The sequence below is a fragment of the Eleutherodactylus coqui genome, chromosome 8, assembly GCF_035609145.1.
Source record: "Eleutherodactylus coqui strain aEleCoq1 chromosome 8, aEleCoq1.hap1, whole genome shotgun sequence".
NCBI lineage: Eukaryota > Metazoa > Chordata > Amphibia > Anura > Eleutherodactylidae > Eleutherodactylus > Eleutherodactylus coqui.
The window spans coordinates 175,066,416-175,080,522 of NC_089844.1; the positions used below are offsets into that span (position 1 = coordinate 175,066,416).

At 49.7% G+C, this 14,107-nt stretch overlaps 1 protein-coding gene across 1 annotated transcript in view; it reads left to right on the forward strand.

Moving 5' to 3' along the window:
* LOC136577223 (guanylate-binding protein 1-like) overlaps positions 1 to 14,107 on the forward strand; it is a 48,516-nt gene that overhangs the window by 25,034 nt on the left and 9,375 nt on the right. Inside the window, exon 4 of the mRNA XM_066577029.1 lies at positions 11,703 to 11,812. Within this exon, the coding sequence (XP_066433126.1) occupies positions 11,703 to 11,812 (110 nt within the window). The remainder of the gene's footprint in view (positions 1 to 11,702; positions 11,813 to 14,107) is intronic.

The following is a 14,107-nucleotide window of genomic DNA, read 5'->3' on the forward strand; positions in this document are numbered from 1 at the left end:
GAGGCAGCCCAGTGTAACGAAAAATTGGTTCAAGTTAAAGTTCCAATGCTTTTAAGCGCATTGAAACTTATAAAAATTGTTCTGAAAAATTATTTGAGTGAGCCTTGTGGCCCTAAGAAAAATTGCCCGTTCAGCGTGATTACGTGAGGTTTCAGGAGGAGGAGCAGGAGGAGGAGAAGGAGGAATATTAGACACAGATTGATGAAGCAGAAATGTCCCCGTTTTGGATGGTGAGAGAGAACGTAGCTTCCATCCGCGGGTGCAGCCTACGTATTGCTTACGTATCGCTGCTGTCCGCTGGTGGAGAACAGAAGTCTGGGGAAATCCAGCCTTTGTTCATCTTGATGAGTGTTAGCCTGTCGGCACTGTCGGTTGACAAGCGGCTACGCTTATCTGTGATGATTCCCCCAGCCGCACTAAACACCCTCTCCAACAAGACGCTAGCCGCAGGACAAGCAAGCACCTCCAGGGCATACAGCGCGAGTTCAGGCCACGTGTCCAGCTTCGACACCCAGTAGTTGTAGGGGGCAGAGGCGTCACCAAGGATGGTCGTGCGATCCGCTACGTACTCCCTCACCATCCTTTTACAGTGCTCCCGCCGACTCAGCCGTGACTGGGGAGCGGTGACACAGTCTTGGTGGGGAGCCATAAAGCTGGCCAGGCCCTTAAAGACTGTTGCACTGCCTGGGATGTACATGCTGCTCGATCTACGCACATCCCCTGCTACCTGGCCCTCGGTACTGCGCCTTCTGCCACTAGCGCTGTCGGCTGGGAATTTTACCATCAGCTTGTCCGCAAGGGTCCTGTGGTATAGCAACACTCTCGAACCCCTTTCCTCTTCGGGAATCAGAGTGGGCAGGTTCTCCTTATACCGTGGATCGAGCAGTGTGTACACCCAGTAATCCGTCGTGGCCAGAATGCGTGCAACGCGAGAGTCACGAGAAAGGCATCCTAACATGAAGTCAGCCATGTGTGCCAGGGTACCTGTACGCAACACATGGCTGTCTTCACTAGGAAGATCACTTTCAGGATCCTCCTCCTCCTCCTCCTCCTCCTCCTCAGGCCATACACGCTGAAAGGATGACAGGCAATCAGCCGGTGTACCGTCAGCAGCGGGCCAAGCTGTCTCTTCCCCCTCCTCCTCATCCTCCTCATGCTCCTCCTCCTCCTCCTGTACGCGCTGAGAAATAGACAGGAGGGTGCTCTGACTATCCAGCGGCATACTGTCTTCCCCCGCCCCCGTTTCCGAGCGCAAAGCAGCTGCCTTTATGGTTTGCAGGGAATTTCTCAAGATGCATAGCAGAGGAATGGTGACGCTAATGATTGTAGCATCGCCGCTCACCACCTGGGTAGACTCCTCAAAATTACCAAGGACATGGCAGATGTCTGCCAACCAGGCCCACTCTTCTGAAAGGAATTGAGGAGGCTGACTCCCACTGCGCCGCCCATGTTGGAGTTGGTATTCGACTATAGCTCTACGTTGTTCATAGAGCCTGGCCAACATGTGGAGCGTAGAGTTCCACCGTGTGGGCACGTCGCACAGCAGTCGGTGCACTGGCAGCTTAAAGTGATGTTGCAGGGTGCGCAGGGTGGCAGCGTCCGTGTGGGACTTGCGGAAATGTGCGCAGAGCCGGCGCACCTTTACGAGCAGGTCTGACAAGCGTGGGTAGCTTTTCAGAAACCGCTGAACCACCAAATTAAAGACGTGGGCCAGGCATGGCACGTGCGTGAGGCTGCCGAGCTGCAGAGCCGCCACCAGGTTACGGCCGTTGTCACACACGACCATGCCCGGTTGGAGGCTCAGCGGCGCAAGCCAGCGGTCGGTCTGCTGTGTCAGACCCTGCAGCAGTTCGTGGGCCGTGTGCCTCTTATCGCCTAAGCTGAGTAGTTTCAGCACGGCCTGCTGACGCTTGCCCACCGCTGTGCTGCCACACCGCGCGACACCGACTGCTGGCGACATGCTGCTGCTAACACATCTTGATTGCGAGACAGAGGAGGAGGAGGAGGAGGAGGGTGCTTTAGTGGAGGAAGCATACACCTCCGCAGATACCACCACCGAGCTGGGGCCCGCAATTCTGGGGGTGGGTAGGACGTGAGCGGTCCCAGGCTCTGACTCTGTCCCAGCCTCCACTAAATTCACCCAATGTGCCGTCAGGGAGATGTAGTGGCCCTGCCCGCCTGTGCTTGTCCACGTGTCCGTAGTTAAGTGGACCGTGGCAGTAACCGCGTTGGTGAGGGCGCGTACAATGTTGCGGGAGACGTGGTCGTGCAGGGCTGGGACGGCACATCGGGAAAAGTAGTGGCGACTGGGAACTGAGTAGCGCGGGGCCGCCGCCTCCATGATACTTTTGAAGGACTCCGTTTCCACAACCCTATACGGCAGCATCTCAAGGCTGATGAATTTTGCTATGCGGACGGTTAACGTTTGAGCGTGCGGGTGCGTGGCGGCGTACTTGCGCTTGCGCTCCAACAGTTGCGCAAGCGGCGGCTGGACGGTGCGCTGAACTACACTGCTGGATGGGGCCGAGGACAGCGGAGGTGAGGGTGTGGGTGCAGGCCAGGAGACGGTAGTGCCTGTGTCCTGAGAGGGGGGTTGCATCTCAGTGGCAGGTTGGGGCACAGGGGGAGAGGCAGGGGTGCAAACCGGAGGCGCTGAACGGCCTTCGTCCCACCTTGCGGGGTGCTTGGCCATCGTATGTCTGCGCATGGTGGTGGTGGTGAGGCTGTTGGTGTTGGCTCCCCGGCTGAGCTTTGCGCGACAAAGGTTGCACACCACTGTTCGTCGGTCGTCAGGCGTCTCTGTGAAAAACTGCCAGACCTTAGAGCACCTCGGCCTCTGCAGGGTGGCATGGCGCGAGGGGGCGCTTTGGGAAACACTTGGTGGATTATTCGGTCTGGCCCTGCCTCTACCCCTGGCCACCGCACTGCCTCTTGCAACCTGCCCTGCTGATGCCCTTGACTCCCCCTCTGAAGAGCTGTCCTCCTGAGTAAGCGTTGCACACCAGGTGGGGTCAGTCACCTCATCGTCCTGCTGCTCTTCCTCCGAATCCTCTGTGCGCTGCTCCCTCGGACTTACTGCCCTTACTACTACCTCACTGCAAGACAACTTTGTCTGATCGTCATCGTCCTCCTCACCCACAGAAAGTTGTTGAGACAGTTGGCGGAAGTCCCCAGCCTCTTCCCCCGGACCCCGGGAACTTTCGAATGGTTGGGCATCAGTGACGATAAACTCCTCTGGTGGGAGAGGAACCGCTGCTGCCCAATCTAAGCAGGGGCCCGAGAACAGTTCCTGGGAGTGTTCCCGCTCCTGAGCAGGTGTTATTGTAGTGGAGTGAGGAGGCTGGGAGGAAGGAGGAGCAGCAGACAGAGGATTCGGATTGGCAGCAGTGGACGGCGCAGAACTGCGGGTAGACGATAGGTTGCTCGAAGCACTTTCTGCCATCCAGGACAGGACCTGCTCACACTGCTCATTTTCTAATAACCGTCTCCCGCGTGGACCCATTAATTGGGCGATGAATGTGGGGACGCCAGAAACGTGCCTCTCTCCTAATCGCGCAGCAGTCGGCTGCGACACACCGGGATCAGGAGCTCGGGCTGTGCCCACACCCTGACTTGGCCCTCCGCGTCCTCGGCCGCGTCCACGTCCTCTAGGCCTACCCCTACCCCTCAGCATGCTGTATTACCAGTGATTTGATTTCACAGGCAGGAAATAAATTGGCGCAAGACTGCAGGCCAAATATAATTTTTGCCCTTTTTGGAAAACGAAAGGCCCCACTGCCTCTAGTGAATGAATTATCTAAGTTTAATAACTGTGCTGTGTCCCTGCTAATGTGTCACAGAACGTGAGGGTAGCAGAGTTATTATAACTCTGGCAGAGCAGGTATTTTTTTCCCAATTAAGGAAAGCAAATGGCGAAGCCAGCAGTAAAGCGTAGCTGGGTGCGTCTGATTTAGCAATGTTGTTCACGCAGCTCACACGTGTCCACAGCCCTTAGGACGGACAGAGGCTGGACAAATAGATTTGTTTTCAGTTTTTTTCCACCAAAAGGCAGCACTGCGTATATTCAATGAACATGAGAAGTTTAATAACTGTGCTGTGTCCCTGCTTATGTGTCACAGAACGTGAGGGTAGCAGAGTTATTATAACTCTGGCAGAGCAGGTATTTTTTTCCCAATTAAGGAAAGCAAATGGCGAAGCCAGCAGTAAAGCGTAGCTGGGTGCGTATGATTTAGCAATGTTGTTCACGCAGCTCACACGTGTCCACAGCCCTTAGGACGGACAGAGGCTGGACAAATAGATTTGTTTTCAGTTTTTTTGGCACCAAAAGGCAGCACTGCGTATATTCAATGAATAACAACTGTGTTGTCGCCCTGCCTATACAATTCTTTCCCTGCAGTATCAATGGAGGGTGCAATGGTCTGCAGAGGCGATTTTGAGAAGCAAAAAAAAAATGCAGCACAGCTAACAGCAGCCTGGACAGTACTGCACACGGATAAATATGGCCCTAGAAAGGACCGTTGAGGTTCTTGAAGGCTACACTCACTCCTAACACTCTCCCTGCCTATGCAGCACTTCTGTCCCTAATGCCGGGTGCAATGCTCTGCACTGCTGATTTTGAGAAAAAAAAAATTTGCCACTGCTAACAGCAGCCAACACACAGCTATCAGTGGCCCTAATAAGGACCTTTGGGGGGTCTTGAAGCCTACACTAACTACCAATTCTTTCCCTACAGCAGCTCCGGTACAAACAGCACTGTCCCTCATCTAACTCACCAGGCATCTGAGGCGAGCCGCGGGAGGGGCCGACTTTTATGTTCGGGTGACACCTGATCTTCCCAGCCACTCACAGCAGGGGGGTGGTATAGGGCTTGAACGTCACAGGGGGAAGTTGTAATGCCTTCCCTGTCTTTCAATTGGCCAGAAAAGCGCGCAAACGTCTCAGGGAAGTAAGTGAAAGTAACCGGAACACCGCATGGTGTTCGTTACGAATAACGAACATCCCGAACACCCTAATATTCGCACGAATATCAAGCTCGGACGAACGTGTTCGCTCATCTCTAATTAGCATCTCTATTCAAGGCAAACGAGTCAACATCCGCACCCAGGAGGAAATGCAAAAATTGTGGGAGCTTCTGGATATCGAGCCTATTGTCCTCCCAAACTGGCAGTCGATCCCGGATCCGCTCCAGTTTCAGCCGCTTGAGAACCCAGGGAACTGGATGGTAGCGAGTAGCTCTAAATCCCCTAAGGGGAAAAAGAAGAAGCCGCGCCAGGACCCGTGAACCTAGAGATCGTGAACATGCGGTCCATATACCATTGCTGGTCGGAGCCAGAGCGTACCCCAGAGGCAGCCCTAGTTCCACCTACAGTGTCTGCCAACTGAAGGGGGTTCGCTCCCGCTCCGCTGTCGGTCTTGTGTTCCTCGCCCTGTTGCCGTTTTTTCCCTTCCTTTCCCAGATCTCTGTTGTTACAATCAGTACGTCCGGGCCTGAGGGTGGAGGACTGTTTCCAGAAGGACGCTGAAGGTCTACACTCCTTATTACACCCCCCCCCCCCCCCGGCTCACGACTCGAGACTGGTGACTGTTACCTTTAAGTTTTGCCCTTATTATTATGGTTATTGCTATTATGATTTTATTGCTATTGCCATTATTGCTAATATTGCTAATGTTACAGTATATTCTTGCCTGTATCAAGAGGCGTTTAAAGACGCCCTTGCCGTTGCATAACATTTTCTTTTTCCTTGCGGGTGCTAACCCGTCCGCTCCTCCTCCGAAGGAACCGACGGGTGCCTGTTCTGTAATGTCCAGGCAGTAACTGATATTCTGTACTCCTGTCGGGGTCAGCGACTTCCCGGGATTTCGGAATACCGTCCTCAGATATCAAGCACAATCTGATTTATTATAGTTTATAGTCTACAAGTTGTACTGGAAGGCTGAGATTCCCTGCGTAGGGAATCTAGCTTTTCTTTCTAACAGCGAGACTTGTGCGTGTCCTTCCCCATTACCTCTCCTCCCCTCCCCTTCCTTCCTATTCCCCCACGAACCGAGTTATCTCCCCTTCCTCTGCCCAGTGTGGTGACCTCACGAAGGAGCTCTGTCTGGGACCCCGTCACCCAACATCTTCGTGTAACCTTGCTCTCTAAATCTCTGTCCTTTCCTCTCTCAGCGCAGGAGCCCTGCTATGAGCGGATTGCGTCTTACCTCCTTCAACGTCAGGGGCCTCAACACCCCGCAAAAACGCCATGACCTGGAGCTACTTCTGAAAAGGTACGATACTAAAATTCTCTTTCTCCAAGATACCCACTTTAAGGGAACCAAATCCTTCTCCCTTCCGGGGAAGTGTTTTCCCAGCGTATATCACAGCACTCACCCCTCGTCGGCCTCGAAGGGAGTCTCCATATTCCTACACAAATCGGTTAACTTTGTGGAGGAGGCTCGGTTCCGGGACGACAAGGGCAGAGTCCTCTACCTGAGAGGCACACTAAACACCAAGATGACCCTAGCGAACATCTACGCTCCCAACACGGAGCAGATACCCTGGCTGCTAAAGCAGCTGGAAAATTTGAAAAACTTTAGCGCAGGCCAGGTCATCTTAGCGGGCGACTTTAATATTACCTTCAACCCCGCGCTAGATTCGTCTTCGGGACGGTCTCAGATCTCGCAGGGCAAACTGAGAAAGCTAGGCAAACGGATTCAGGAGCTCGGCTTGGTGGACTCATGGCGCTCCCTAAACCCCACCACGAGAGATTTCTCATATCTATCCTCGGTACATTCAACATACCAAAGGCTGGATTATATCCTGGTCTCCTCCGCCCTCCTCACGACACTGATTAGAGCCGACATAGACACCATGACGATATCGGATCATGCCCCCGTGCATGTGACGATTCGCCCACCACAATCATGCGCTAGAGAATGGAGATGGTCCCTTAACACTTCTCTTCTTGACCAAATAGAGGATAGGGAATATTTGACCAAGCAGCTCGAGGAGTACTTCCACCTTAACTCAGAGGAGTCAAGTTCCCTGATGGTATGGGAGGCCCATAAGGCCTACATGCGGGGACTGTTGATTGACCTTGGTTCCCGGGTCAAAAAGCGCACGCAGAAAGCCATTGATGATAAACTTTCACAAATTGCGAAACTAGAGTTCTCTGCGAAACTATCCCAAACAAAACAAAACCTGGATAAACTAGCGGAGGTAAGAGCTGACCTGAAATTATTGTTAAACTCTAAATTCAATAAGAAACAGTTGAACTTCAGACATAAGATATATGCCCAAGGCAACAGGGGCAGTAGACTTATGACTGCGCTGATTAAAAAAGTCCGCGCTAAGACCCAGATTGGGGCTATCAAGTCCCCCGCGGGAGTAACTATGACCACCTCCATAGATATAGCAGAAGAATTCCGAAAGTATTACTCGACCTTGTACAATATAAGAAAAGAGGGCGACGCTCCCCCCCCCCCCCCCCCCCGGGAAAAATGGTTGACCTGATAGACGGGTTTCTTAGACAGATTCAAATGCCCAGACTTGACTCAGCGAAGACCTCTTCGCTAACTGACCAGGTAACACTCTCCGAGGTAGAGGATCTAATAACGTCTAGCCCCCCGAATAAAAGCCCCGGCCCCGACGGTTTCCCTCTCAAATATTATAAAACCTTCCTTCAAGTGATTGGTCCGAGACTGACGGCTCTGTTCGGTGACCTGATGGGAGGGGCATCCCTGCCGAGACAAGCCCTAGAGGCCCACATTGTCTTGATACAGAAAGACCACAAAAACCCAGAATTATGCGGGAACTATCGCCCCATATCATTGATTAACCAGGATATGAAGCTCTGGGCGAAATTGCTAGCAAACAGACTTGCTCCCTGTGTACCCTCCCTGATAGACAGGGAACAGGCAGGCTTCGTCAAGGGAAGGGAGGGGAGAGACAATTGCCTCAGACTTCTCCACGCGGCCAGATATGCTCAACATCACAAAATCCCGCTCGCCTTAGTAGGTACTGACGCCGAAAAGGCCTTTGATAGAGTGGACTGGCTATATATGGAGAGGGTGTTGCACCATTTTAACCTCCCTGTGCAATTCATCCGAGCTATCTTCTCGCTTTATGCGTGCCCCCATCCAAGACTGAGGGTAAATGAGATTCTCTCTCCTCCCTTCCTTATAAAAAATGGAACTCGGCAGGGATGCCTCCTCTCTCCTTCCCTCTTTATCCTGTCATTAGAACCTCTATTATTGAGGATAAGACAGGACTCTGGGGTTGAGGGTCTAGCTATTGGTGGGCGACAACTCTCGGTGCCGGCCTTCGCGGATGACGCGGCATTTATAGTTACCGAGCCTCAGAAGAGCTTGCCCAGGCTACTAGAAATCCTGGATGAATTCGGAGGAATATCAAACTTTAAGATCAACTTAGCAAAGTTGACTGCTCTAAATATTTCTATTCCACCAACGCAGTTTGACCAAATAAGAGCTAACTCACCCTTATCCTGGGCACCCTCCTATCTGGAATATCTGGGTATCAGGTTAACTAAAAAAGCGGAAGATTTATATAGAACGAATTTTGACCCCCTCATCGACAAGGTCAAACAGCTTCTCAAAACTTACGACATACCGTGTGTGTCATGGTTTGGGAGGAAAAACATCATCAAAACCTACATTCTCCCCATTATACTGTACAAGATCAGGATGCTTCCTATCCATCTCCCCTCCAGCTTCTTTAAAGAACTACGCTCGGCCTTCTCGGGTTTTGTGTGGAGGTGGAGGAGACCAAGACTGGCACATAGCCTTATGATAAGGAGCCGCAGCGAGGGCGGCATTGACTTCCACAACCTTAGCGACTATTACAGAGCATCCCAACTGCGCTACTGGTGGGACCTTACGCAGAGGGAGGGGGATAAGCTCCTCACGAGTTTAGTGGAAGGTTATAACAAATCCCCACTTGAGGACGACCTATGGTTCCCAGTCAGCGCACGCTACCAGTCCAGGACCTACAACCCGCTTCTCAGGGGCCCCTGCGAGGTCTGGGACAGGATTAGAGAGGAATTGGCTCCGGCCCCCTCACCTATACTCCCGCTGTCCTCCGTTCCGAAAATACTGAACCCCCTCTTGAGTCGGGACATAGCTCCAGTGTGGGAGAAATTCAAATCCCTCCATATTGCAAATCTTCAGGCCATTGCTCACCTCGACCCGAATAGCATCCTCCAAAAGCTGCGACCTGGGGAGAATTTCTCATTTCTAGAGAAGGCTCAAGTGACAGGCACACTCAGTATATCTTAATAAGCACAAATCCACTAGACCTTCTACTCCCTTTGAAAAGGCCTGGCTGGAAAATAAAGCATCTCTTGCCTCCGGAGGAATTTTGTCTCCCCAGGCCAGCCCTACAAACCAGCCTTCCTCTCCTCATGGGAGAAGGAACTGGGTATACACATAAACGCAGAGGAGTCCAGATCAATTTTAAACACCTCATTTGGTCTGTCCCCTTGCATCATAGCCCAGGAGGCACATTATAAACTGCTTGTAAGGTGGTATCGGACCCCCCAGTGGTTATTCGACCGCAAACTCTCCACCCAGAAAACTTGCTGGAGATGCAAGTCCGAGGAGGGGACATACCTACACATATGGTGGTCATGCCCGCTCTTGACCCCCTTCTGGAGAGGCGTAGACACAATCATCAGGAAGATTTCCCCAAAGACAATCATCTCCCCAGACCTAGTCCTGCTATGGAGACGACAGAAGCATTTTCATCCTATTAGGAACAAATTGATAGGCCTGCTTCTGGACACAGCTAAATCCCTAATCCCCCGTCTTTGGCTGCAAAACAGCCCCCCTACGTTGGGTCAATGGAGAGAGAGAATTGATAACCTATACTCATTGGAGGAATTACACAGCTGGTCAAACAACACCTACGACAAGTTTATTGTAACCTGGGCACCATGGCCTGAGGTTCGGCTCCTGGCGTTGTGGGACTAACGTGACGAGGTACACCTGCTCTCTATCCAGTTACCGGCCAGCGGTCCACCACATCCTAAGGTTCTCCCCCCACCCTCCTTTTCCTCTCCCTTCTCCCCCCCCATCCCCCCCCCCACTGTATAACCTACAGTTGTTGTTTTGTGTGGGTAGTTTGGCCATATGTAGGGTAAGGATGCAAGAAAGGGGAGGAGAGGGACTGTGGCTCGGTCCTACGCTCATCTCCTTTGGCACCGAAATACAATTCTCCTTCACGCCTACTGCAAATGGAGAGAAGAGGCAGAGATAGCAGATAATGGCGTGCTGCACCTCCTTTCCCTGTGTATGCCTTATCCCATACAGTACTACTCGACATGTTGATTTGCTGATATTACTAGTGCTAAGATAATTGTTCCTGTCTCTCTAGAGATATCAGACAATTTTGTTTGTATGTATCCGTGTTTATTGAAAAACTAATAAAAAAAAAAAATTGAAATTCTGAAAATGCTGAAATCTAGGAGGTACTGCTAAGTAGTAGCAGCTTGTACCTTTTATCTGCTGTCCTGAACCTTCTTCGTCGCTTACAGCCGCCGATCTGCCGCAGTTTACATGCATCACTTCCATAGTAAACATAATAGCAGACTGTTGCTTACAACTTCCAGCATGTATAGAGTTGGCCCGCTAGCCAGTACTGTAACTCCACCCACAATTCACAGATCCTGCAACTGACTAGCACCAACCAATCTTAGTGCCAGACAAAGTCTGCTGAAGACAATCAGCACCATCCAGTACTCTGAACTACCCATGAGCAATAGCGTCGTGCTTCTGCTCCTTTCCTCCCATCATGCACTGCTCACAGGATATTGGAGGCGACGGACAGAGGGGGAAGTAACAAATACAGAGAAGATGTCACAAGATGTGGAGATATTTTTTGGGTGGAGGGTCACGTTACAGATAGAAAATGAAGAAAGTAGCTAGACCAGGTATAGTGACCCTATTACAGAATTACTTATTGGGATGATGTACATTAGATTTTAAAATGTTAGTCTGTGCCTGGAATACCCATTTAAATACATACAGGGGGTGTAAGAAAAATTACATGGGATTATAAATCATATTTCCATAAGGCATGTAGAGACTGATTTTAAGTGGAGGTAATAGGACACATATGCTGGCAGGCAGAAGTGAACATCTACCCCAGCAACAAAGTTCTATTGATCAAGGGTTTGAGCCAATCAACTGCTGTTACCAGCTGGCTCCCTAAACCCCCCAGAGCAGGGCAAGAGGTGAAGTAAACACAAAATTAGCGGGGAAACTTTAAGCCAAGCAGAGGTCAAAAGGGCAGCTCAGTGCTAATGATGAAAATCCCATGCATTTCATACAGTGTTTCCATATATTTGTTCACCTCCTAGATATTATTTTAACCATTTAAAGCCAGGTGCATCAATGGGGTTAAACATTACAATTCTCGTTTGTGACAGGTTCCCATTAACGCTTTTCCCTATTTCTTAGTCAATGTACCCCTTAGTCCCAAATTGCACATACACCATAGGTGGCGGCAACTATCCTTCCCTTGTGGCTGGTTGAAGGATTGCCTGTATTCTCTCCACAGTACGGCACTTCCATATCTTCAGACATTTCCAGGTTGTCAGCAGAATATCACAACTATAGCTATTCCAGATTTCTAGGGGCAGCACTAGAGGAGTTATATAATGTTGTGGCTGATTTAACCCCAGTCAGATAATATGCTGATGTTACAGGGAGACAAAAAGAATGACATGTGGATCTTCTGCCTGGCCACCCTGCTGAGCAGCGCTCTGGTCTACAACAGCAAAGCTGTCCTTGATGAAGATGCAATTGAGAAGATACAGTATCCTTCAAAGATAAGTCCATTGTTATGTTCAGTGCAGGTCTTATTCACCTTGCCTGCACAGAAGTAATAGAAATAAGGCTTAACGGAAGGATATGCACTCAACACTGAATGTAGAAAACTCATAATGGTTTTATTAGACAAGAGATGCATAGTATGCAAATACATAGACCTAACAGGGAAATCTGAACCAACATAAGGAGAAGTCTGAACCTATACCACACAACTGGGGAACCTTGGCTAAAAGCCCCACACTGGAACCTAGGGACACCTGTTACGCCCTAGATAGGAATAGGCAGAAATACCACATACATTGTACCTCAAACATGGCCGTTCGCATACCTATAGATGGATGAAAAATCAGTTGTCCTCTCGCCTAAGGACAGAAGGTGACATCCTCTACTACAACATAATACACACCTACAGACAAACACTAAATAAGGCATTGTTACCAGCAGGTGTCTTCACACCTACAAGCACAGGGAAGTCCCACCCAAAACCTCATGCATGCAAACATACAAAGAAATAGAACTTAGTTTAACTGTCCACATATGTAAGGAGCAGAGCATCAGGCAGCACACATCTGATGGAGAAGGGACTAAAGTGTTAGACATCATCCATCTGACCGTGTAAAGGACATCCAATGTCTGGAAGCACACCTGACAGAAGGGTAAGGCTGCAGGGGCCCACAAACCATGTAAACAGGGGAATCAGGTGTCCAGACCATCTTCAGGGAGTGTAGGATAACAACTCAAATTTGCCTAAACTCAAACAAGACAGCGTGAATGACTCCAAACCCCTGTGTTCTGAGATGAGATGGGTATAATGATTAGCACTCTTTAGCAAGAGGGCCTGGTACTTGTATGCACAGACACATGGTGGTAGGCTGGCTGCAGAAATTCACACAATCAGCTAGCCAAATCCACCACACTTGCAGCTATTTGCTCTTGGAAGTACAGAGTACTACAGGTCCCAAGAGTACAACCTGACATCCATCAAGAACAAAGTTTGAAACTGCAAACAGACTATTTTACTTCTCGTAAATGTTGAAGTACCTTCTTGAATTTTACAATTCCGTCAGACTGTTAAGGGAAAAGCAAAGTCCTTAGTCATTGTCTGGATTCAGTCTTGTAGGTCATTAAGTTGTTTCAAGAGTTGCTTCCTGCTCTCACTAATTACATGTAGAGGAGGTGAGCTCTATAGCCAAAATCAGCATGGAGCCTCCTCTTGGGGTTGGTTCATGACCTCCCTGCTTGGTCCAGGACAGGAGTGTCCATTGTTTTGTTCCCCATTTCTTATCCCTTGTAGAATAAGAGGGTGGTTTGGACTGTAGGATGGTTCACTCTCTTGCTTTCTGACATTTTGTTGGAGACCGCTGTTAGGATTCTGGTTTCAACTGTCCATCTCATCTCCAGTCAGCCATCTTATAAGCTTCAGATTAATTCTCTTTGCCAACTAACTAGTATCTCCTTTAGGCATCTAATTGCTCTTTTAGATCAATTCCCTTTTACAAATTGAGATATGACTTTTCTAGGCATGCAGCCAGCATCACTAGTACAGCGAATTCTCAGGCTCACGTATCAGTTGTTATGTCTTTTAAGTTTAGTGAGAAAATGTATGGTTTGTCTGTTTTTCAATCAAATGTCTGATTCTCATGGCTACACTTGCTATCAGTGAGAAAATACTTGTATACAGCTTTGGCATAAAGACACTCCCTTTCTTTCTCCATAAAGGTCTGTTTTTAGAATAAATTTAGAATTCTTTGGATTACATTCTGTTTGATGTGTCACATTAACTTCTCCAGGCTTGCTCTACATTCACCATTAATTTGGAGCCCTGGCAACAGATTATAGGGGTCCGAATAATATCCCTAACATCGCCCTAGTTTGCTAGCCACCATGAAGGAGAAAAGTAAAGATGAGCGAGCACCAAAATGCTCGAGTGCTCATTACTCGAGTCGAACTTTCAGTGATGCTCGAGAGTTTGTTTCGCGTAACGAACCCCATTAAAGTCAATAGGCGACTGGAGCATTTTTGTATATGACTGGTGCTCCGCTAAGGTTTTCATTTGTGAAAATCTTAGCAAATCACCAAAGTCATGTAAAAAACACAGAAATGGATAGGGCAGGCGAGGAGCAACATGCAGGGCTGCATTTCGGGCTCCGAGGTCTCACTATTAAGCCACAAAAGTGACAAGAGTGAGACCCCCCCCCCCCCGCGCGCACTGTCAGCATAAAGATCGTTCTCCTCTGCCACAGCTGTAACAGCTGTGGCAGAGAAGAACGATGTTAGCCCA